This window comes from Trichosurus vulpecula, chromosome 4 (assembly GCF_011100635.1).
Source record: "Trichosurus vulpecula isolate mTriVul1 chromosome 4, mTriVul1.pri, whole genome shotgun sequence".
Taxonomy (NCBI): Eukaryota; Metazoa; Chordata; class Mammalia; order Diprotodontia; family Phalangeridae; genus Trichosurus; species Trichosurus vulpecula.
Window position 1 is genome coordinate 299423121 of NC_050576.1, and position 24577 is coordinate 299447697.

The 24577-nt window shown below is 36.8% G+C and overlaps 1 protein-coding gene across 2 annotated transcripts in view; it reads right to left on the reverse strand.

Annotated features, from left to right (window-relative positions):
- Window positions 1-24577, reverse strand: part of NBEAL1 (neurobeachin like 1) — a 145382-nt gene that overhangs the window by 105797 nt on the left and 15008 nt on the right. Inside the window, exons 6-10 of one of the 2 annotated variants that reach the window (XM_036754371.1) lie at window positions 19149-19234; window positions 16879-17185; window positions 12845-12951; window positions 3941-4027; window positions 1827-1910 (exon numbers count right to left, since the gene is read on the reverse strand). In XM_036754371.1, coding sequence (XP_036610266.1) covers window positions 1827-1910; window positions 3941-4027; window positions 12845-12951; window positions 16879-17185; window positions 19149-19234 — 671 coding nt within the window. The remainder of the gene's footprint in view (window positions 1-1826; window positions 1911-3940; window positions 4028-12844; window positions 12952-16878; window positions 17186-19148; window positions 19235-24577) is intronic. The other variant, XM_036754372.1, reaches the window with a different exon arrangement.

The window sequence follows — 24577 nt, forward strand, 5'->3', positions numbered from 1 at the left end:
CTCCTATCAAACAGGCCTACCTGCTTTTCCCTCTCAGACTTCTGTGCCTTGAGGGACAAGCTGTCCATTATGCCAAGAACAGCTTCTTCCTCACCTCCACCTCTTAGATTTCTTGGCCTCACCTCAGTGGCTACCTTCTCAGAGCAGCCTTTCTAAAATGCTCCTCCACTGTCTGTACTTTTTCCTCAAATTATCTTGTTTGTTTACATGTTGTACATCCCAGCAGAATGTAAGTTCCTTAAGGGTTGATCACAATGCTTTGCACAGAGTTGGCACTTAATAAATGCCTGTTGAACTGAGTCCTTTTTTTCTCCTCAATCTGACTTTCTCCTCACTAGAGTTTTCCCACAAGGCAAAACTGCTGGAGACTCTCCCAGAAAATTGTCTCAGATTCAAGATGGTGAATGAGGCAGTTTAAATCAGCTCTAACAATAGAAGCAAGAGGTCCTGTCCCAACAACTTAAGAAGGTTCAGCAAGTAACTAGTCTTGTGGTCTTGAATAAATCATTTAACCTCATTGAGTCTGTTCTTTAAAAAGTAGACACGTCTCAATTGCCTTGAAGGTTCTTTGTAGTACTAAGATTCCATGATCTTCAGACCTGTTCTAGATCCAGCCACATATCTTGTACTTAGGGAGATAAAGAATACACTAGAACCTGACTACAATGCTATCTGTGGAGGGCTATGCTGCAAAACTAACTTTACGACAACTTCTGGGGTGTTGGATGGAGCCCATGAGTCATCTACTTTATACCAAACACCATTTTACAGTACAGTCGTGGCAAAGTTCCTATAAATCAAAATGCTAAATATAACATGGAAATACAACTACAGGAAATATAAAGTAAAGGAAGTATGAGGGTGAGATGAGGTTTTCGGATAAGGTAAGTATTGATCCACATGCCAAATCAGTTCGGACAGATGTTTGTCTCAGAAGCTATCGTAAAACACTGTTTGGCATTCAGAAGTCTTTCTTCACAACTAGCTCCTTCTTACCTTTCCACTCTGCTTACATTTCACACCTCTGAACATACATAATGATCCAGCTATACTGCCTACTTCTTGTTTCTCCTCATACATATCTGACTCCAAACATTTTCACGGGTTGTCCTCCATGCCTGGAAAGCATTTCTTCCTCACCTCTACAACCTAACTACCCTGGTCTCCTTCAAGACTCAGCTCAAACCCCACCTTCTCCAGAAGACCTTTCCCATTCCCCACTCCTCGGGCACCTTTACACTTCATATATCTAATACATACAGAGTTATTTGCATGATAGCTCCCCCATTGGAATGTAAGCTTCTTAGGGGAAAGAACCAGGTTTTTGCCCTTTTATGTATCCCTAGAGGTAGCACAGTTCCTGGTAGTAAGAGCTTAATAAATGTTTGTTGAATAACTACCATCTAACTTTCTGCTGTCCCTAAATTATTTCATGATGTTCTGTGAACTGTGACTGTTGGCTTTTACTACAGAGTTGATTCACCTCAGTATACTGTGTTTCTAGCATGGCACTTTGAGATACAGAGGGATAAGAAATGTTACATGGAAGGCCGAAAAGAACATTAGATTTGAAGTCTGAAGATGGAGATTTATTTCCTGGGTTTGTCTCCTAGCTAGCAGTATGACCTTCCCTAAATCTTATAATTATAAAAAGGGGATGTAGTTTGCCCTACCTCGTTCATGGGATTGTTGTACAGACTAAATAAGACTAAGCCAAAGTGCTTAGCAACCATGAATGAATAAATATTAATTACTATAATTAAATATAAATTATATGTGCTATTCATAGAAATATTATTATAATTTTACAAATGAACTTAAAATACCTTAGCAGCCGGAGATTTGTTCATCACTGCTGTCAGGGCTTGAATGGTAGATATAGCCAAACAATCCAACTGTTCCTGAAATACCTAGAATGAAAGAAAACAAGCTATGTCCAACACAAACAAGCTAAAAGTTTAGCTCAACTGAAGCTAGGAAGAACTGTGTTCTTCAAACAGGGTGGAGGAAAAAACGATTATTGAACATGCATCACATTCTTCCCCCAGTGACATGGACTTAAGGACATCATAACCTGAAAGAAAATTCACTTAATAAGCAAAAAAAAACCCAAAACCATAGTAAAGCTTAATTCAGGAAGAAGTCTACATTCATATATTAAAGTGCTTGAAGGACAAAATCTAAGATTCACTCATGCTTTTATGGGCAATCTCAATAGGGAGAGGAACATACAATTTAAAAATCTATTATGCTATTATTTCCACTTAAAATTATACTTTGATGAGTTTAATTTTACAAAAAAATGTAGCTAAGAACATAACTGCTAAGTTTATAGACCCTATATTTTTAATTAATGATACAGTATTTCTGCATAAAAATTAACTAATCTTAACATGAAAGTAAATAATCATGTATTTGCAAATAAAATGCAGAATATCAGACATCTGAGAAGCATGCAGGCTTTTTGATGGCATACAAATGTTGTTCATAGCTTTGATATTAAAATGGTTCACACTAAAAGTTCAATGTTGTTAATGATAATAAAGTGTCATAAATTTCCATCAATCATTAGGCCATTTTAAAGATGTGGATATGTTCATTTCAGTGTAGTGTACTTTATCAACAAATACTGGGAAGGAGAAACTGTGTCAATCTTAATGACAATTCTCAATTCTGAAAGCATAGCATGGGGTTAATATAGTTTAAAGAATTTTCACACCTAAAAATTGCTTTCAGGGATCAGGCAAGTAACTGACTTGGGCCTAAAACAGTTATACTACTAGCAGGTTCTTTTATTCCTCCTGCCCCCAAAAACAGTTTTGACATGGAGTGGATACTCTAAAATCCTGCTGTTTTAGAGGAAGCTGTACACTTAAACAAGAGTTCCAATCAGCCCAGGCCTCCATAAAATGACATCATTTGCATTTAAAGCACAATATCACTGAATCTCCAAATTGGAAGGTAACAGAGAAGTGATAATATAAGGTAGGTCTTGAACTCTCTTCTAAAAGGGTTGGCTAATGAGGTGTACAAAGGACCTCATGATAAGGTGACTTGAGGAATGAGAAATTCCTATAATATGTTTTAGGAATTAACAACTGCAAATTCATTTCAAAATTTTCCCTATGAAAAATATTACTCCAACTCTGAAATTCCATTTTTCCAATCAATATTTTATAAAAGGAAAATTATTTATCACATACCAGTAAATATGCACATTAGCACAAGATCAATTTTAAAGCATCAAATACTATGTCTATTAATCTAACACTTTAGAGACAAAAATTATGATAGACAAGTACATTCTTACATGTAGGTCTTTCTTACTGAACTGTAAAATATTATAAAAGCAAAAAAAAGTTATGGATTTGCCATTTTATTCATTCAGAATTAAATTTTTATAAATAAAACTTTACGTTCTATGTTGTATTAATAAAAAGATTCTAGAAATCAAGTTCTTCTTCCCTTCCTCCCAGATTCAGTATGTCCACTGAATTATGCTCATCACTTAACAAGAAGCAAAGAATCAACATATAAAATAACCACACAGATTCACAAAGCCCTAAGACCCCAAAACACCACAATACTTAGAAAAGAAAGCCAAAACCAAAAAAAAGAAAAAGAAAGAAAAAGAAAAAGAAATTAAATCACCACCAGGTGGATAGCATTGGTATTGGGATCCTATTCCTGTACTTATCTCTTCAAAACTGAAAAAAAATGAAAGATGCAGACTATAACAATATTAAAGATACTTCAAATTTTAAATATTTTTGTACCTTTTTAAATTAAAAAAAGGCTTTAAAAATATTACTCAAAATCGATAATGTTTAACATAGCAAACTCCTTTAGCTTAAGACAATAGAGTCAAAGTACAGGAATAGGTATTCCCATTGACTATTTCTGAATTTGAGCTTAAGCAAGATGCAGACTTTGTAGATACCTGGTCCTCATTCATTTCTGTCAGTAATTTGTTGGCAAGATCTTTCTCGTTCTTGTCTGCCACCTTACTGTTAGCATTTAAAAATAGCTGTTAAAAACAGAGACAAGAATAATGGAGAAAAGAGCATTAAATATATGAGCTACAAGCTGAAGTGTGAAGACTTGGATTAGATAGGTTTCAAATTCTGCTAAATTAAATCCAAGAGTGCACACTATTAAATTCTTTCACTTTTAGAAATTACTTAAAAACTTTTTTTAAATTTCAGATTAAAAATTCTAATATTAATTTATATTTAAAATTTCCATGATAAATACAATTAATTTCTGTCTCAGAATTCAAAACAGCTGAAAAAAAAAACCTTCCATAATATAAGGAGAGTCAATAGGGTGAATGAAGGCTTCAGAAAAAAAAAAATCAATATATTAATGACATAAAAAGTTTAGATTGGATAAAGAAGCAATATTTTTAAAAAAGCCCTTAAAAGAAATAATCCTTGAGATGCAGGCACTCAAAGAAGGTTTAAAACAGTCTGGAACCTAAATATTAATCTACCAAGAAGATTCAGATGGTCACTGCTTCTTGCCACCTGGTATTTAATTGCTCTAGTAATTAGATACCATCTAAAATAAATGCCTACAAATTTGCTTCGCAGGGTCCACATTGCTACTGTTGGCCATATTTTGGGGTGATAGATGAGAGAAAAGGAATTAGCTATGCTATTCCAGTAGCCAACTTAAAGGGGGGGAAAAAACCTAGAGATTTTTACCCAAGCATTCATCCATTACTAAGACAAAGAAAGCATGCCCCTCCACACCCTTCAAACACACATCCCTCAGGTAACTTCTCATCTCCTCCACCACTGTGCTTGGGGTCCGGTTGGAAAGCAGTTTGTGGAGAAAGTATAAAGAGGAAAAATAAAAAGGAGAATAAAAAGATTACAATTAAGAGGCCCTCCCGTATTCAAAGCTCTACTACAGTCTCTCTCTCTCTCTCACCTGCACACACACACGTATATCTTTATACATACACACAAATACTATTTTTTAAAGATGTGATCTCAACTTTCAGTGCCATTTTAAAATTAGTAATGGAGATCTTGTAATTGGCAAGATGGAAGAGTATCTTCCCCAAATCTATCCAACCCAAAAACTTTGGAAAAAAAGAATTATGTACTAAATAGAGTAATAAAAGCCAAATTCACAAGTTAAAAGACAAAAACATTTCAAAAGGTAAAAAAAAAAAACCCTCCATGAAACAATTTAAAGGCTTAGCACTCCCACTTTGAGTCCCCACCTCCAATCACTGATACATGCTGGCATAAGCCATCTTCTAAGTTTGTACTTCAGGGCCCAGCCACATGGGGTCCCTGGCCAGTTTCCCCCACAGTAGTGACTCAATCTAAAGTTTCCAGGGGTGGGCAACCTGAGACCTCGAGGCCACATGTGGCCCTCTAGGTCCTCAAGTGTAGCCCTTTGATCAGTCCAAACTTCACAGAACAGATCCCTTTAATAAAAAGGTTTTGTTCTATAAAACTTGGACTCAGTCAAAAAGCCACACCCAAAGACCTAGAAGTTAAGTTGGCCACAGGTTCCCCACCCCTGGAACTATACTCCTCCCTCCCCACCCTTTTTCCACTCAAAGGGAAGGGAAAGCTAGTGGGGGAAGAAGCAAAGGATAGGGGGCACTGCAGAGCTATCTAGAGAAAAAGTTTCTGTGCACAAGGAAAAGAAGACTGGAAATTCAGCTAAGGTCAATCTTCTTTCCCCATCCCCAGTTTATTCTGGGTAGAGACCCAGTCTGGGCCCCCACTACAGACACATGAGGATATCTCAGGCAAGAAGAAGGAAGGATCTCTGAAAGAATGGACCAAAAAAAGGAGGAAAACAAGAGATAAGAACCTATAAGAAAAAGGCTTTAAGACAAAAGGTTCAGGGGACAACAATCAATGCCAGACTTAAAAGCAAATAAGCCAAAAGAGAAATTCATAAACGCAGAAGAGGAAAAAAGAGTAAAAAAATCAAAGCAAGGCCAGACACAATGACCAAATCTTATGCTACATAAAGGAAAATGAACCAAAATTTCATCAAAAAGAGAATTCTGTAGACACCCCAGAAATCACTAAACAATAGAAAGTAATTGTAGATTGTTTCAACAAAAACACTGGCTTTGTGTCAAGTACTGTGTTAAGTGCTGGAGATAGAGAGAAATAAACACTGCTCTTAAGCTCAGAGTCTAATGGAGGAAGCAACATATTTGTACTTAAATGTTTGTAAGATGCATACAGGATAAGGTGGAAATTATAAACATAGAGCAGGCAATAGCATTAAAGGGGATTGGGAAAGGCTTCTCACAGAAGGTCAGATTTGAGTTGAAATTGGAAGGAAGGCAGGGAAGCCTGGAGAAGGAAATAAGGAATTCTAGACATGGTAGACAGCAAGTGAAACTGCATTAAGGGAATCAGAATGTCTTGTGCAAGGAACAGCAAGGACAGTGGCACTGGATCTAAGTATAAGGAGTGCAGTGTGGCCTGGGAAAAAGCAGAGGGGTGGAGATATCATAATGAGAACGAAAAATAGAGTTAAGGGTTGTAAGGCAAAGAGGAAAAGTGGAATGATAAAAGATTACAATAAGGTAAAGGAGTTTCAGAGAATTCACATGTAAGTAGAACACACCTGTGTGAATTTACTTGTCATTCAAAAACAAAACGGGCACTTCCACCCAAGGTTATGATCATTTCCAATCCTACAACCAGTTCCTCCTTGTTGGTGAGAAACAGACACAAAATAGAATGTCTCCTTTTTAATTAATTACACTACCTTTTGAAGGATTAAATTAATACTTAAGCATGCCTAGAAAATTATTAGTTGTTCTGTTGTTGATAGAAGAGAGTTCCAGGATTTGTCAAGATAACTAACATACCACAACAATTAATATATTTTGTCATTGAACCAGGCTTTTGCTCTGTTTCTGAACTCATCTATTTTTCCTCTCTTTCCAGGTAGCACATTACTATGACAGCATCCTGATACCTATTTCTGCCTCAATTGATCTTGGCCCAAATACTATCCATTATGCTTTCCTACTTCCCCTCCCCTCACCTCTAAGCTCCTGCAGCTTGTAACATGATTATAACTTCTCAAATACAATGTTCTTCCATCTCCCTCCCTCTCATTCATTACATTCCTTATGAATTAAGCATAACCTTACAGAGTTATATTCCACTCATGGGTCTCATCCCAAGGCTCAGTTTTGACTATGAAGTCAAATTTTACTCCTTGTATTAGGATGAGTAGTTCATGTTGCTTATCAGTTATATGCTGTGCATTTGTACAGACAATTGAAAGCATGAATTTTATTACCAACTTTGTTCTTGGATTTTTTTACTCCACAAATTTCTGAGCATCTCAACTACTATTTTCTCTTATTCTTAAAAGGTTCCTGCTGTCTATGGTAGTGATTTCCCAAGTGGAAATGGGCACTCCTGGGGGATCATGGCAAGACTCCAAAGAATATGTGATGAACCAAAGGATGAGAAGATGGACTGTATCCTACCCTTCCTAGAATATCCAGTTATGAGGCTTGTTTCCAACACAACCACACTTCTCCTTATCTCCTTATCCCTCAATACTCAATCACTCTGTTTCTTCCCTGTGCAAACTACAAACCCCCATACTTCTGAGCCAAAGATCAGCTCCTAAGTTACAACCTTATCGTCAGCTGTGGTCACAATAGCAGGGACCATTTGTAAAATTTTACCCCCTCACCCTAAGTTCACCTCAAGGCTATGGCAGACACCATTGGAGAATGGACTCTAACGTTCAGAGCAATGACCAGTAAGAGCCTGCAGGCATCCCTTTTTCTTTTGGGAGGGACAGGATGAGTCATGTAGGAAGCATGGAAGGGTTGCAAAGGTTCACAGATCTCATTGTATTATCTTTTCCAAAAACCTACTCCTCTTTAAAATTTCCCTATTGCTATTGTGGGTACCACCGTCCTTCTAGGCATCCAAGGTCACAACAGTGTCACCTTTTGACTCTTCATTTTCTTTCACCCCACACATCCAGCCTGTTGCCAAATCCTGCCATTTCTACTTCTACATCTCTCTCATCTATCCTCTTCTCTCCAGCTCTTTATTCACAGACACTTCCCACCCCTACCCCCATTTAGACCCTCACATCTCACACTGGCTACTACAATAGCCTCCTAAATGGTCTCTCTGACTTATTTCTCTCCTTTCCAAATCCATCGGTTTGGTTAGTTTCTCTGCCTCAAGTCTCTCCCCATTTCAGTCCATTTTCTACTAGCTGTCACACTGAACTTCTGAAAGCACGGGTCTGAACATGTCACCTCCCCTATTCAATAAACTTCAGTGGCTCACTATTACCTCCCAGATCAAACATAAAATCCTTTATGTAGCTTTTAAAGCCCTTTATAACCTGGTCCCTTCCGACCTTTTCTCCTCCACCTCACATATCCAGGCTATTGCCAAATCCTACCAAACCCTAAGCAGACCATCTCCAGTTGTCCTGATCTATATCTTGCCCCTGGACCCAGATGCTCCAGAGGAGAAAGTGAGGCTGGTGACTTTACACAGCCCTCCCTCACTTGAATCTGATTCACCTACAAGTCACGGCATCACCCTCCTGATGTTATGGTCCTCTTCAAGAAGGAAGGACAAACAACAGTCTCTGAATAGTCTGAGCTGCTCCACTGGGGACCCAACTGGTCAGTTCCAGTTGGGCAATGCAGTTCCTTCCTTCCCTCTTTAATTCCCCTCCCCTTCCCTTTGCTCCTCTCCTCTCCTTCCTCTCCCTCTGTCCACATAGGGTATCAAACCCTTACCTTCAAGTGCTCTGCCCAAAGGAATGTAAATTCTGATGGCTGAAACCTAGCAAGTATCTTGGAGTTTACGGGCTAGATTTCTTTCTTAAAGATCATGCCTTAGGGGCAGCTAGGTAGCACAGTGAGTAGAGCAGCAGACCTGGAGTCAGGAGGACCTGAGTTCAAATTCAGCCACAGACACTTAAGACACTTACTGTGTGACCTTGGGCGAGTCACTTAACTGCAATTGCCCTGCCTTCCTCCCACCCAAAAAAAAAAAAAGACCATGCCTTAAACCCAGTCCATTCTGGCTCTCATTGATTGGCCAACAACAGGTTCCAGCCCAAGCACCACTCAGTGGTTATTATTTGGGTGCCCTGATGGCTCACAGTGAATATAAATAGTAATTATTTCGGTTTTGGCCAAAAATCCTGAGGGTCTTCCCCTCCCAGATTAAATTTTTTTTTCATCAGGTAAAAGGGGCCATTCCTTGGCTCATTTCTTACCTAGCCTTAATCACTAAATGGTTTTTACCTCAAACTGAGACCTGGGAAATACCTTAGCTTGGGGCCAAGGTCTCCCGTTGCATCCAGGGCCATCTCCAATCATCCTGATCTCTATCTTGCCACTGGAAGCAGATGGCTCTGGAGAAGAAAGTAAGGCTGGTGACTTTGCACAGCCCTCCCTCACGTAAAACCAATTCACTTGCTAGTCACAGCATCACTTTCCTGATATCATGGTCCTCTTAGAGAAGGAAGGACAAACAACCACCAAACCCTATCCATACTCTATAATCCAGTGACGCTGGCCCTCTTGTTGTTCCTTACACAAGATACTCCATTTCCCAACTCTGAGTGTTCCGTCTGCCTGGAATGTTCTGCCACCTCATCTCTCTCTCCTGGTTTCCCTTGTCTTCCTTCAAATCTCAGTTAAAATTCCTCCTTCTGCAAGAAACCATCCTGGTCCCCCTGAATACTAGCACCTGACCACTGTGATTATCTTCAACCTATCCTATGTATTTCTTGTCCAGACACTGCATATTATCTCCCTGTTAGATTGTGAGTTCCTTGAGGGCAGGGACTGTTTTTGCCTTTCTCTGTAAACCCCAGCACCTTGTCACCTGGCACAGTAGGCACTTAACAAATGCTTGTTAACTTCACTTGATATCCTCTACACTTGGTTATGTCTAGGATACATGCTATGGAAAGACCTTAGCAGGTCAAAAATTAACTGCCTTAGTAATCCTCAGAAGCGAGGACAACCATTCAACAAAAACAAGTCCAATTTGTTCCTCCATGTGAAAATTTATCAGCTACCTGAAAACAGCTATCAGGTCCTCCCTAAATCTTCTCACCTTTAGGCTAAATACTCCAGTTACTTCAACCAATGAAGCGTGAACTAAAGACCCTTCAGGATCCTGGAGAGCAGTCAGACTCTGAAATTTATCAATATCCGTCCTAAACTTTCCAGTCCCCCTTAAAACTGGTGCCTTCCCTCTCCAATTGTCTTCCATCTACATTAAATATATATTGTATGTGAATCATTTTTAGATTGTGAGCTTCTTTCAGGTGGGGACTGTTTTTTGCTTTTCTTTGTATCCCCAGTGTTTAGCACAATGGCACAGAAAAAGCTAACTAAATGTGTATGAATTTCTATGCATAGAAAGGAGAATGAGATTATGTTAGGCAAAACCATAGTATTATTATAATTATGTTAATTACGGCTTATTGTCTAACTTCAAGCAAAAAGCTCTACTTTGAGAAATTCCTAAATAAAAGAAACTTTTGTATTAAGTATGGTTTATTGTAATCCTTTTTGCTTACATGTTGTGATTTAAGTTTTTTTTTTTTTTTTTGGAAGTATGGTTGCTTAAAAAAGTCTTGTAAATTTTCTTGTGAAGAATGCAACAGGTTTTTTCTTCTTTTCTTCAAATTGCTATAAAGGTTTTGCCCTTTCCACTCAAAGACGGCAGCAGCTTCTATTAAGAGTTATTCTCCAGATTCTTAGTTTCCAAGTTGATGATTACCACCTCCCAAATGCCCTACCAAATATCATCTTTAGGTTAATTATGAGAACCAGTTCATAATAAGATTTACTACCCCCACCCACTCACGCCCTAAAAAAAGGTCCCTTACATTTCAGCATTATTAGTATAGAAAGGATTGTTCACGAGCTAGATTGCTCATGTGCTCTGGCCAATTAGAACTCAGAAAAGACTGCCCACAAACTCAGGCACACATCACTTAGACAACGAATACTTGTAAATCTTCAAGAATCAACAAAACTGTTAGAGTAAGAAGCCTCACTGATAAGGATTATGATTGGAAGCAGAGTTTTTTTATAGTATAATCAAGAGCAATCCAGCCTCAATCCCAATGTTTCTAAAGACAACCCATGATCCTCATGCAGAAATGGGTACTGATCTTGGCATGGAGAAGGACTGCATAGGAAAAGAAGAAATTTTAGGGGCTCAAAGGAGTGTGCATTTCAGATGAAGCCCCCCAAGGAGGCCATGAGAAATAGTTGCACTGTAAGAATTCATTATTCTTCTGAGATCCTACTGGTTATTTTCCATGTCGGCAAATATTTTGCATCTCCTATAAACCTCTCCAAAATATAGATTTTGTTTTCATTTTTAGTAGTACAGGAGGTAATGTTTATCACACAATTATTCATTTTGAGAGCTGCTAAAAATTGGGCAATGGAGAGCAGAGGCCTCTCCAACCCTTGGCAATAGCCCAACAAACCTCAAACAAGGTTCAATGATCACTTATAAGGTAAGTCCCCTGACTTAAGCAACTATCTTCAAAACTTTTTGCTAAATTATGGCATTAGACAGTCAAGCATTTTAGTTTAGCCTAATAAAGTAGAATTTGTTTTCACCCCTAGTTTTTCTTTACACTTAAGACTTTAGGTTTCCAAAAGCTGTCCCTCCTCTACACCAAGAGTATTTTCCACTTTGCATCAGTACCTTCAATCCCATGCCCTCCTACATCCTTCATGACCTTTGTTACATCAATCAACCCCTCCATCTTAATCCAGTCTCCTCTAGGCCTTCGTTTCATCCATCATCTCCTCTCCAAAGTTTCCCTGAATTCTTCATGTTCATTATTTCACATAAATCAATAAGCATTTGTCAAGTGCCTTCTATGTGCTAAGCACTAGTCACCATAAAAAAAGGTGGAAAACATGCTTGTCTTCAAGGAGTTTATGTTCTACTAGGAGGAACAACATGTAGACAGATAAACACAAAAAATATAACAAGTGAAAACAAAGTAATTTGGAGGTTAAAAGGAAACATCATAAACTTTAAAAGCTCTTCCAGGAGGCAGCAACTGAGTTAATCACTAAAACTAGGAATTCTAGGAGGAGGAAGTATACATTCCAGGCATGAGAGAATGTTTTAATGAGACATGATGGTAAACAGAATAACATATTTGAGGAAGAGCAAATATATTATTCTGGCTGGACTCAAGAGAGCATCATTGTAGAAAATAAATTTTAATATTGTTAAGTTAAATATAGTTTCTGGCATTTATAATAGTATTACAATAAGAAGTACTAGAAAGAAAATTATTACCTTAAAAAGTATGCTCAAATTATTAAACCATTTATTACATAAAGTATCTGGAAAACACTACTATCATGTCATCAACATTTAAACGCACACTACTTGGGCAAGTACAAATTATGATGAAACTGACTTGTATGGCAACTGAAACGATTTTGGCCTTGGTCTTCTATCGTAAGAAATACAGTTATAACTCCAGAAAGCAGAGACCAACAAGTGACTTCAGGAGCACTTAAAATTTGTCTTAAAAGCAAATATATTCCCAGGAAGTGAACATTCACCACAAAACTAAAAATTCTGCTCCTGTACCAAAAAGGAAGCTGTACTTGTAAAATTCAAATAATTGTGAGTTTAATACATTTAACCACTAATGTTCATAACACTACAGTTAATCACAACTAAATTCTAACAAAAATTCATTATGCAGAATTTGCTGTGACAAACTTTGAAGAGCACTGTGAAAGAAATGACAGATCCTTCAAAATAGAAAAAAAAATATTTTTTAAAACTACCTTGCAATTCTGTAGCAGTCGAATAAGATGCTCAAAACAATTACTGTTAAGGAAAATGGCCTGTAGAACAGGCCTGTCTGTGCAATCTAGCATGGCTGTGATGGTATCTGTTGAAAGAAAAACAAAATCAATTATGTAACGAAGAGTTTAAGATCTTTTGGGCACTTACTAAATTAACTCATGTGATAGTCACAGAAACTTACCAAGTAAAAGGGAACCATATAATCATAAAGGCTAGAAGGAACCATGAGGTTCTGAGTCTAAAACCCTCATTTTACAAATTAGGAAACTGAGGTCCCAACAAACTAAGTGACTTGACAAAGGTTCCCAGAGGTAGTGGGCTTCAGAGGCAGAATTTGAACCTTGGTCCTCTAAATCCTAAGTCAATGTTCTTTTTCTCTGTACTAAGCTAGTTAAAGGTCTTCCAGTCCCAAAGCTACCTAAAGCATTAATCCCCTCTACAACATTCTTGACTGGTGGTCATCCACTTGATTGAACTCTATGGTGACTAACAAGTCACTATTATCAAGGTACCCTATTCCATTTTTACAGCTAAAATGTTTTTTTTTTAATTCCTCCTTATGAAGCCAGTCATCTACATGCCTGCCCTTCCCTCACCCCAAAATTCCAGAAATCGGTTCTAATTCTGTTTCCATCAGTCAGCCAAGCAAGGTGAATCTAATCCTCTTTCCACACATCCAAATAAACAGTATGTGGAGACAGTGATTATGAATTAATAAATGAGCATTCATTAAGTATGGAAGGGATATTAAGTCATAAATCAAACAGTCCCTACTCTTAAAGAGCTTATATTGTATAGAAAGAGACAATACAGACCCAAAAATATCTATAAAATATATACAAAATAATTGGGAAGAGGAGCTAGGAGCAGGGAAGACTAGTACAGGCCTTGTGCAGGAGGTAATATCTGAATTGAGCTTTGAAGGAAACTAGTGATTTTATGTACATTCCAAATCTTCTCTCTCAGATGCAACAGGCACAGCTCTTTCAACTTGTCCTTGTATGGGACTGATTTACAGTCCCCTCATCATCCTGGTCAACCTCCTCTAAATACAACAGCTCAAGCTTTTTAATGTTCTTCCTAAGTGAGTTATCAGAAATAAACACAATACTCCAAATGAGGTCTGACCAGGGAAGAACAGTATGACTAACAATTGTTTCTCTCTGTACGCTGTATTTCATGGACCACATTAACTTTTCTGACGAACACACTATTGATTCATGAGTTTCAGTGCACTACAAACCCCTAGAGTTCTTTTTCCCCATACACATTTCTCTCTAGCCATAATGCCATCACATTGTACGAGTACAGACAAGCTTTGGAATCCACACTCAGGACTTTCCATTTAATCCCTATTAAATTCTATCTTATTAGATGTAGTCCACTATGCAAACTTGTCAAGATCATTTTTTTAATTTATTATTTATTTTTAGCATTCTTTTCTTTTTACATATTGAGTTACAAATTCTCTCCCTCCCTTCCACTCCTCCTTGACTCATTGAGAAGGCAAGCAAATGATATCAAATATACATGTGAAATCACATAAAACATTTTTCCATATTAGCCATACAGGAAAGAGAGACAGAGACAGAGAGAAAATCATACTTCAGTTCATCAGTTCTCTTTGGAGGTACATAGCATTTTTTCATCATGAGTCCTTTGGAATTCTCTTGGATCACTGCATTGATCAGAGTACCAAGTTCTTTCAACTGTTGATCATCATTACAACACTTTTTTGCTGTGCACAATGGTCTCCTGTTTTTCTCACTTCACTCTGCATCAGTTCATATAAGTTTGCCATTTTTTTTCTGAAACCACCCTCTTCATCATTTCTTATAGCACAATAGTACTCCATCACAATCACATGTTACAACTTGTTCAGCCATTCCCCAATTGATGGGCACCTCCTCAATTTCCAATTCTTTATTATATTGTTGTACATATAGGTCCTTTTCCTTTTTCTTTGATCTCTTTGGGGTACAGAGCTAGTAATGTCATTGCAGAATCAATATGCATAGTTCGGCAAAATTTCAAATTATTCACCAGAATGTTTGGGCCAGTTCACAACTCTACCACCAATTTATTAATGTACCAATTTTCCCTCACCCTCTCCAGCATTTCTCATTTCTGACAGGTGTGAGAAGTTTTGTTTTTATTTGCATTATGCATTTTGCATTTATTTGCATAAGCAGTTATTTTAATTTGCATTTCTCTAATCGGTGATTCAGAGTATTTTTTCATATTAGTATAGTTTTGATTTATTCTTCTGAAAACTGCCTGTTTATGTCCTTTGACCATTTACTAATTGCGGAATGGCTCTTATTTTTGTAAATTTGATCCAGTTCCTTATATATTTGAGAAATCAAGCCTTTATCAGAGAAACACTGTGAAATTGTTGATATTGCTTCATTGTCTATGGCACCTTTTAGAATAATATAGTTTACCTGATTATCTTTTTTACTCAGATCTAGTCTTGCTTTGCTTTGTCTAAGAACATATAGAGAAATGACTCAAATTTATAAAAATAAGAGCCATTATCCAATTGATAAATGATCAAAAGATAAGATCAATTTTCAGATAAAGTAATCAAAGCTATCTATAGCCATATAAAAAAATACCCTAACTCACTACTGATTAGAGAAATTAAAACAATTCTGAGGTACTACCTCATACTTATTAAATTGGCTAATAGGACAGAAAAGGTAAATGACAAATGTTGGAGGCAATGTAAAAATAATGAAATTTTAATACATTGTTGGTGGAGTTGTGAACTGATTCGACCACTCTGCAGAGTGATTTGGAACTATGCCCAAAGGGTTATAAAACCATGCATACCCTTTGACCTAGCAATGCCACTACTACATCAACATCCTGAAAGAGATAAAAAACAAAAAGGAAAAGAATATATATATATATATATATATATATATATATATATATCTTATATAAAATATTTATAGCAGCTCTTTTCTGGGAGCAAAGAATGAGAAATTGAGGGGATGCCCGTCAATTAGGGAGTGGCTGAACAAATTATAGTATGTGGTTATGATGGAATACTACTGTGCTATAAGAAATGACAAATAGGATGCTCTCAGAAAAACCTGAAAAGACTCATATGAACCAATACTTTTATACACAGTACATTTCACTTTGTAACAGCAATACTGTAAGATGATCAACCATAAATGACTTAGCTATTCTCAGCAATACAACAATCCAAGACAACTCTGAAGGACTTGTAATGAAAAATGCTATCCATCCCCAGAGAAAAAAATTGAGGGTGTCTGAATACAGATTGAAGCATACTTTGTTTTACTTTCTTTATTTTTCTTGAGGCTTTTTTTTGTTTATGTTTTCTTTCACAACATGACTGTTATGGAAATGTTTTGCATGATTACACATATATAACCTATATTGAATTCCTTGCCTTCTGAGTAAGGGTCGGGGGGAGGGACAAAGGAAGAGAATTTGGAACTCAAAGTTTCAAAAAATAAATGTTAAAAATTGTTTTTACGTGTAACTGGGGATAAATAAAACTTTGAAAAAACCTAAAAAAACCAAATTATGACTATGAGCTCTCTTTAAAAAAATAAATGTACAGAAGTACCTCATATATTATCACTTCAAAAAGAGTCAGGGACCTATGGAATTAACCCATAAAATTATTTTATATACTTTTTCATAACATCAAAATTATTTCCTTCTTTCCCATTTTATTTTTTTTCTATGTGTAATTTATTTATGTATGAAGAGACCAGTTTTTACTTCATGAAGATAGTTGTGTTTTTACGGTACTGCCCAAATTCAGGGAAAAATTTCTATTTTAATTCGTATTTCTTAAGCATGAAGAAACCACAAAATGAATTTTCATTTACTTTCGGTTATTCAATTCAAATTCCTAATACACCCAAGTTGCTTATAGTACCTATAATGTCTTTGTATTTAGAAGAAAAGTAGAAGTATACTATGAAAGATATAACAAAAAAAAAGAAACACTCTTTCTAACACTCACTCAACATTTGGATCTGTAGTGTGATGAACCGGCTCTCCCACTGTCTTGACCTCCTGTGAGGAGGTAATGCAGAGTGGTCTGAGTTCAACAACTTGAAGTAGTTCTCCAAAATAGTGCTGGTGTCTACTTGCCGCTGGTCTGAGCTGCTAATCAAGAGGATGTGTACCACTTCTGTCAGGCACTTAAGAGTTAATTCTGCCTTCCTACTCACTTCCTCAGGATCCCGATCATCCCAGGAATCACAATCAGCCAAAACTCGAAGAAGGACTTCCATAGTAGCTGGTGAAATTGCTTGTAGAGCATTCCTCTGAAACCCACAAGATAATGATCAAATTTTAATATAAAATTATTTGGCCCTTTATAATTGAAGTACTATCTTTGTTCATTTATGAGCTCTACCTATTTATTGATCACTTAAGGTCAGGAATAGTTTGTATTTGTCCACTGAATACTGGGGTTTTAATAAAGTCTCCTCAGGAGACAATTCCTCACAGGAACCAAGGATTCTCATTTGTTTCCTCCTCCTAAGTTAGGTGAGCTTAATTCTCATTTGTTTCCGCTTACTAACATTCAGGTGAGCTTAATTCTGTAAATGGCTTCTGTATGAAAAAGAAGGCTATCATATTTTCTGAGGCTAGGGTAGAAAGTTGCTAATTTATCAACATCGTTTAGTTCTAATGCTATTCCCTTTTTCCTATTTGTTTCTATCTGGCTCCTATAGTCTTCCTAGTTTCTGATCATTAATCTGCTGCAATGGCAAGCAAGGTGGGATTTTTGCTAGATTGAATGTGTGTGAGTTTTAGCCAATCAGAGACTTGTGAGTTGAGTTCAAGCGAATCAGATGTGCATGAATTCAGCCCATCAGAGACTTGAGTTCTAGCCAATCAGATGCCGGCCAGAACTGTATATAAGCAGAGCCCAGCCTGTGAGAGAGGCAGACATCTCGAGTGTGTTAAAGAGAAGACATTGAGAGATGGCTGCCAGATGAAGAAGAATAAGCTGTGAGTGTTGAGCTGAAAGGAAACCTAAAAGAGCACAGAGGAGACCTTTGATGGCAGAGACTTGCTGAAGGAGCCTCTGAATTTTGAAGGCAAGTGGAGCTATGGGCAGAGACCTGCCCATGGGAGAAAGGCTTAGTTAAAGCCCCTTTTGAGAGCTGTTGAAGTGAACTGCGTTGTTATTACAGAGCATCCGGACTTTGGAGGTGAATTGAGAGAGTGATGTTGGTGTGTGTGTTGCTGCCCTGTTAAGCTTTGTTTTCCCAGAAACAAAAGCTGTGGGCAAGAACCCCTGGAGCCTGCTGTAGGGCAGGAGCTTGGAGTGGAGCAATCCCCATGAGTTGACACCTCGTGCAGGAGTCAAGAGCTACCTAAAAGTGAATCCAGGTGAGAGTTGGAGTTGTAAGCCTACAGAGGAAGAGCCGTGGGACTTCAAAGTCAACCTCGAGTCAAGATGAAAAGAGGACGTTACTTGGATACTTGGTAATGATTAAGGAGATTGTTCTCACTATGACCTGAGGTGGATGGTGTGGTATTTTCTGCTACCCCTTAAAAGATGTGTTATGCTAAGGAAGACCTTAGCCTGGAACCCCCTGCTGTGTAAACAAGTATTTTAGGGAATGCTACTAAATGCAATGATATATGCTATGTTCCATATGACACGCTGAGTGATATGAGATATATGAATGTTAAATGACATATGTTGCTTAAGGATATTATGGTATGAAATACATGAATAAATAGAGTTAATTATACTGTGTGATTAGACCCCCTGAAATTGATCACAGCAGCAGTCCTCAGATGTGCTTATAACTGGCATTACAATTTGCACACTGAATTGTTATCTTCCTGACTTACAAAATGTTCAGCAACTTTTCCTACCCAAATGGCTCTGACCCACTACTCCTAACCTTGCTATGTGTGCATTAACAATTGTGAACCAATTATCTCCTAGCACCTACTTGCCCCTCCAGCCTGTGCCAAAGCACCTCATACCCAAAGCTACCAACTTCCTTACAGAAATATAAGCAATATGATTATCACTGAAATCACATGAACCAAGTGCTCAAAAGTTAGAAGTATCCCTTCCTGGTACCATTACAGGTCAACTTCCTGGGCAGACGACAAAGCAGAATCAGTTATCAACTTTGACACAAGGAATAAGAGACTATGGTCAATTTAAAAAAAAAATTTATTAAGCACCTACTTCATACAGACAATGATAGCCTTTAAACATGTAACATAAACTCTTGCTTTTAATATCTTCCTCACCTGTCCACCAGTTACAATGGCTCCAAAGAGATGTAACAGGCAACATTTAAGGCTTTCTTTGAGATGTTCACTTTCCTGGAAACACTCTACAAATAGAGAAATCAGTTTATAATTAATAGTGTTCTTCTGTTAATTATCTCAATTTTTAAAAGATTACAACAAGGTTGAAATAAACTTTTGCTGGATCCTACTTCAATATATCTTGCTTTCTAACAGCATCAGTAAGGTATTTCTATTGTTTAGCAATATTGATAAAATGACACCCATGGAATTAATTATAAATTATGAATTTTAATCAAGTCTTCAAGTAGGTTCCAATATAGAAATCAAATGTGCACATAGTTGAGACTCTAAAATCAAAAGATCATTGTTATCTCTTTTCTTTATGATATCTATATAAATTAAGTGTAACTAGTCTCTGAAGTTTTTAGGGGAAACAAACATTAAACTGACAGTTGTTGCTATAAGAATAATCTTAAATTTGCTGGTACAGCACAAAAACAAAACAACCTTGCCAGAAGTGTCTGAAATTTTAAAAACTTTTAAAAATGCTTAGTAATGGTTAAATAAATGTATTTCTATACCACCAACACCTAAGAAAAAAATTAAGTGAATAACAGAAATGAAATTCAGTGTAATTCATTGTTCTGAAGAAAAAAGCTTTTGCTAAGCTGTATTTATACAGATTCAAAAAACTCAACAGCCATAACAGAGAATTCTTGTACCCAGGGCAAATTCAATTGGTGTTGGGGTGAAAATGTCAATCTGTTACAGTACTCAGCAACTCTCAGGAGAGCGCAAATGGAGGCAAGACAATCAAAACTGTGAAGGAACTGATACCTATCAATCAGCTCTAACTATATGCTAGTCACTATATTTGGCATTTAGCATACAAATATTTATATGACTAAATACTTCCAAATGGCATAATAATAAAAGGACATGAAAAGAGAATTCCCAAAGAAGGAAACACAAAATATTTTTAAACCTTATAAAGAGTGCTTAAATTCCTTAATAATCAAATAAATATAAATCAAGGAATTGTTATATCACCCCCTACACTTGCTAAAATGGCAAAAAATAGCCAAGAAAATATTAAAGTAAATATTGGTAGGGCTGCAGATAAAACACAAATTCTGTTACAAATATTTAAGAGAGGAATCCAGAACATGGGAAAAGGACAGCATACTAGGAGCCCCCTTCCTCTCCCCTTTAAGCAGCCCAATTAGTTTTTAAAATGCACCAGAAAGAACAATGATAAAGAAAATAAAAGAGAAATGGTGGTAGGTTTCCCACTGAAACCAAAACTATGCCCAAAAAGTGGAATTCTGCAGAATTCCTGATCAGAGACTAGACTGGGGGAAAACAAGAGCAGGCATAGAACAGAAAATAGGGCCCAACTGTTGCCCAAGTGCCACAGCATGAAGCACCCAAACAGCTCAATGCTGGATTCCCAAAAAGCCCTACTGGAGGCACAGTAAGAGCCCAGGCATGCTACATTAGCTGCTACAGTCCCACCCAGGACACAGTCAAGAATTCACCCAGCACCCAGGGAGCCCACGCCCAAACCACAGCAAGAAAAAGGGCCAGGGCAGTGCCTGAGACCAATCAGTCTCACAGCAAAGGATACTGCCAATTCCATGTTTTAAATCGTGAAAAGAAAAGACAGAAGATGCCAACGACAAAGCTTAAGTTAAGCCACCAGGAGTCTGAGTCAAGCCCCAAAAATTCAATAAGAAGGCAGGGCACAGGCTTAGTTAGTTACCACATTCAAGACCAAGCAGGGGCCTGCCCACACCATCCAAAAGTAGGCAAGAGAGCAAAATCTAAGCCAAGTATGAAGTCCAAATCCAGTAACTGAGGCAAGAAGAGTGAACAAAAGAAAACTCCAAACACAATGAAGAAATTCCTTGAACTGAGAGAAGCCCAAGTAATAAACCAAAAATAACAAAGCAAATCCCCATGTAGACCCTTGTCCACAAGGGTGAAAGTACCTGGAAGAAATGAAACAAGGTATACAAAATGTAAGGATAAAGCAAATGAAGGGTAGGGAGGAAAGGAAGACAAGCAGAATGAAGAATTTAGGACAAAGAGCAGAAAACCTTATACAAGAATTGAACTATCTGAAAATTAGAATGAACAAAACAGATAACAGTATTTCCATGAAGCAGCAAAAATATTAAAAGAAAATCTAAAGATTAAAAAAACAAGAAGAAATAAGGTATATATACTATCAAAAACAAATCACCTGAATAAAAGGTCAAGGAGAGATAAACTGAGAATCCTCAGACTAACTGATAAGTATGACCAAAAAAACCATGAATATCATATTTCAAGAAATCACAAATGAAAAGTATCTGAACCTATTTGAACGAAGAGGCAATGAAAGAATTTTGGGGAATTTGCTCCAAAGTTCCTAGAAAACTCCCAGGAATGTAACAGCCAAACCGCAGAGGTTAGGAAGGAGGGAAGGAAAGAAGGAAGGAATGAGGGAGAATCCAACAACATTTTTGTTTTAGTTTTAACAAGAATCATATTTGAAACAAAAAAATCCACACCAAATTAAAAATTAGGGATTGGAGTAAAATGGACTGACTATACTTCAAAAAAGTTTACTTTTTCAAACTCAAAAAAGGAGGGGTAACAACCGTGATTTCAGATGACGTTAAAAATAAAAATAGTCATGATAAAAGATAGATAAGCAGGAAAACTATGTTATACTTAAAGATACCATAGGTAATGAAGCAAAATTAATGATGTATATGCACTGAACACTATAGCACTGAAAAACTTAGAAGTTAATTGAATCCCAGAGAAAATAATAAAAATATCATGGTAGGGGGAACTCAATGTACCCCTTTCAAACCCAGACAAATATAAGAGATAAACAATGAAGGAATTAAGGACTTCAAAATAACTTTCACAAAATTAGAAGTGACAGATCTCTGGTGGTTACTAAATTTGAACAGAAAAGAGTTTATATATTTCTCAGTGAGGCATAGTACCTTTGCAATAACTGATCATGGTTAAGGCATTAAAAACCTCACCAAAAAATTCCCCAAAACAGGAATACTAAATTTATCTTTTACTAACCCCAATGTAATAAAAAAATTATATCTGATAAATAGCCTTTGAAGAAAGGACTAAAAATTAGTCAGAGATTAAATAATTTAAAACTAAAGAATTGAGAGGTTACAGAACAAACATCAAAGAGTAACTAGCATCAGATGCTTGAAAACATTTAGAAAAAGAAGTGGTGTTTATGAAGAGCCTGCAAGTATCAGTAATGCCAGATTAATCTCATTTCCTTTTTTTGAAAGAATTAACAACCAGTAAATGAGGGAAATGCTGTGGATGTAATTTACCTAGATTTTGGCAAAGCAATTATTGATAAAGTATGTCTGATACCACTTTGTAGACAGGATGGAGAAACGTGGATGAGATGACAATATAATCAGAGAGATTCAAAACTGGTTAGGTGCCAGACTCAAAGAATAGTTGTTAATAGCTCAATGTCAACATAGAAGAAAGTCTCCAGTGGAGTATACCAGGGATTTATGCTGAATTCTGTGCAATTTAATATTTTTATCAATGACTTGGATAAAGGTATCAATGCTACGTTCACCAAATTTGAAAATGACATGAAACTAGGAGTGACAGTTAATACTGGATGCAAGAGCGAGAATATAAAAGGATTATTACAGCGGGTATTCCCTTCTGTGTATCGACTGATGGACACCAAGTTTCCTTCGAAAACTCAAATTGAGTGATTCTGTGAAAATGAATAGCTAGCTAAACTGATCACCTTTAATCTGGCAACTCCATTGCTAAAACCATAGGCTAAATATATAAAGTTTTAAAAGGGCCTATCTAAACAAACACCAACAGCTGCATTATATACAATGGCAAAAAGCTAGAAACTGCCTTGGTTAGAAAACTGGAAAATGACAGAATTATTTTATATAATAGTTGGGCAGCTTGCAATACTACTGCTGCAAACATAATGCCAAGAAATTGAATGGCAGGTAACAAGAATATTAGAATGAATCCTTATAGAAGATTTATGGGAAGTCATGAAAAAGAGTTGTAAAGAATAAGAAGGTACAGATGGGTTACACGGGTGTAGAGAGGACTCAATCCACTTAAGTTCTTAAGTAAATATTGATATAATAGCATCTTGTAACAACAAGAAAATGGCCTTCCCAAGTTGGCCAACTGCTTCATAACAGCTCTGAGCAAATCTCACCAGCTAAAATAAAAAAGTGGTTTTTATTTCATTCTTTTACACTCTGCACTTAAGTATAAAATGTATATTATGTTCTTACAATAGATTTATTTACATATTACTTTGCAATTGTTCTTGTAGTTTACTATCTGTGTTTTGGGTCCCTATCTGAATCATTATTTCCTGACTAGCAAGGGAATGAATACAGAATCTCAATGCTTGTCTGAGCTTGTTCCCATGTTGGGAAATTCACTTTTTACTGGCCTCAGAGGCTGAGGACAGGGGTGGTGGGTAGGGAGAGAGAGAAAAAGAATTTAATCTCCTCTCCCTTCTTCCTGTATCCACCAGATTCCCTGTTAAGTTTAATGTGCTTAACAAACCAAATTTTGTGTATTTGACCTTCCTTTGTCTGATTCAGATGAAAATGAGGTTTACAAATGTAGCCTACTCCCTCCTCCCCTACCTCCATGTTTGCATAGTCTGTACTTCACACACATACCCAACGTGTGTGTATGTTATGTAAATACCACCACCACCACCCTCCTCTTTCTTCCTTGGTGTTCCTTTTTCCTTCCCTTTTTATTTTCTTCCATAAGACCATCTAAATATAACAAAGCTGTTCCTCGGTCTTATTTACTCCCTCTATGACCCTAGAAGTCTTCCAAGAAGGCATTAGGTTCTTAAAATGGAAACACTTCGTGATAATAGTCTCTTCCCATTGCTCAGATGTGCCTACCTTAACATTTCAAAGCATCTACTTGGCTTTGGTCTCTTCATCATGAGAGAATTATTGGATTTTTTCTATTTTTACTTTGCCCTCTCGTTCTATTAGTAGTTTTCTTGGTAGTTTTCATCAAAATGTTGTATGTTTTATGAGTAAGATTTCCAGGTAGCTCAATAATTCTCAGATTATCTGGCTGTAACCTTTTTTTTGCTGGTCCATTGTTTTTATTAGGAAATATCTTTTGTTTTCTAATTTTTTTTAATCTTTTGATTCATTATTGTTTTTCATGTTGTTTCATGGAGTCACTGATTTAATTTTCAAGGAGTCTGTTACTTGAGTAAGGTTTTATCCCTCTTGCACTAAGTTGTTTATTCTTTTTCTTTCCTTTAGAGATCTCATTTCATTTATATCTTTTTTAAATCAATGCTTTATTTCCTCCAGGAAGTTCAGTGCCAAGTGCCTGTAGCTCTTCTCAGACTT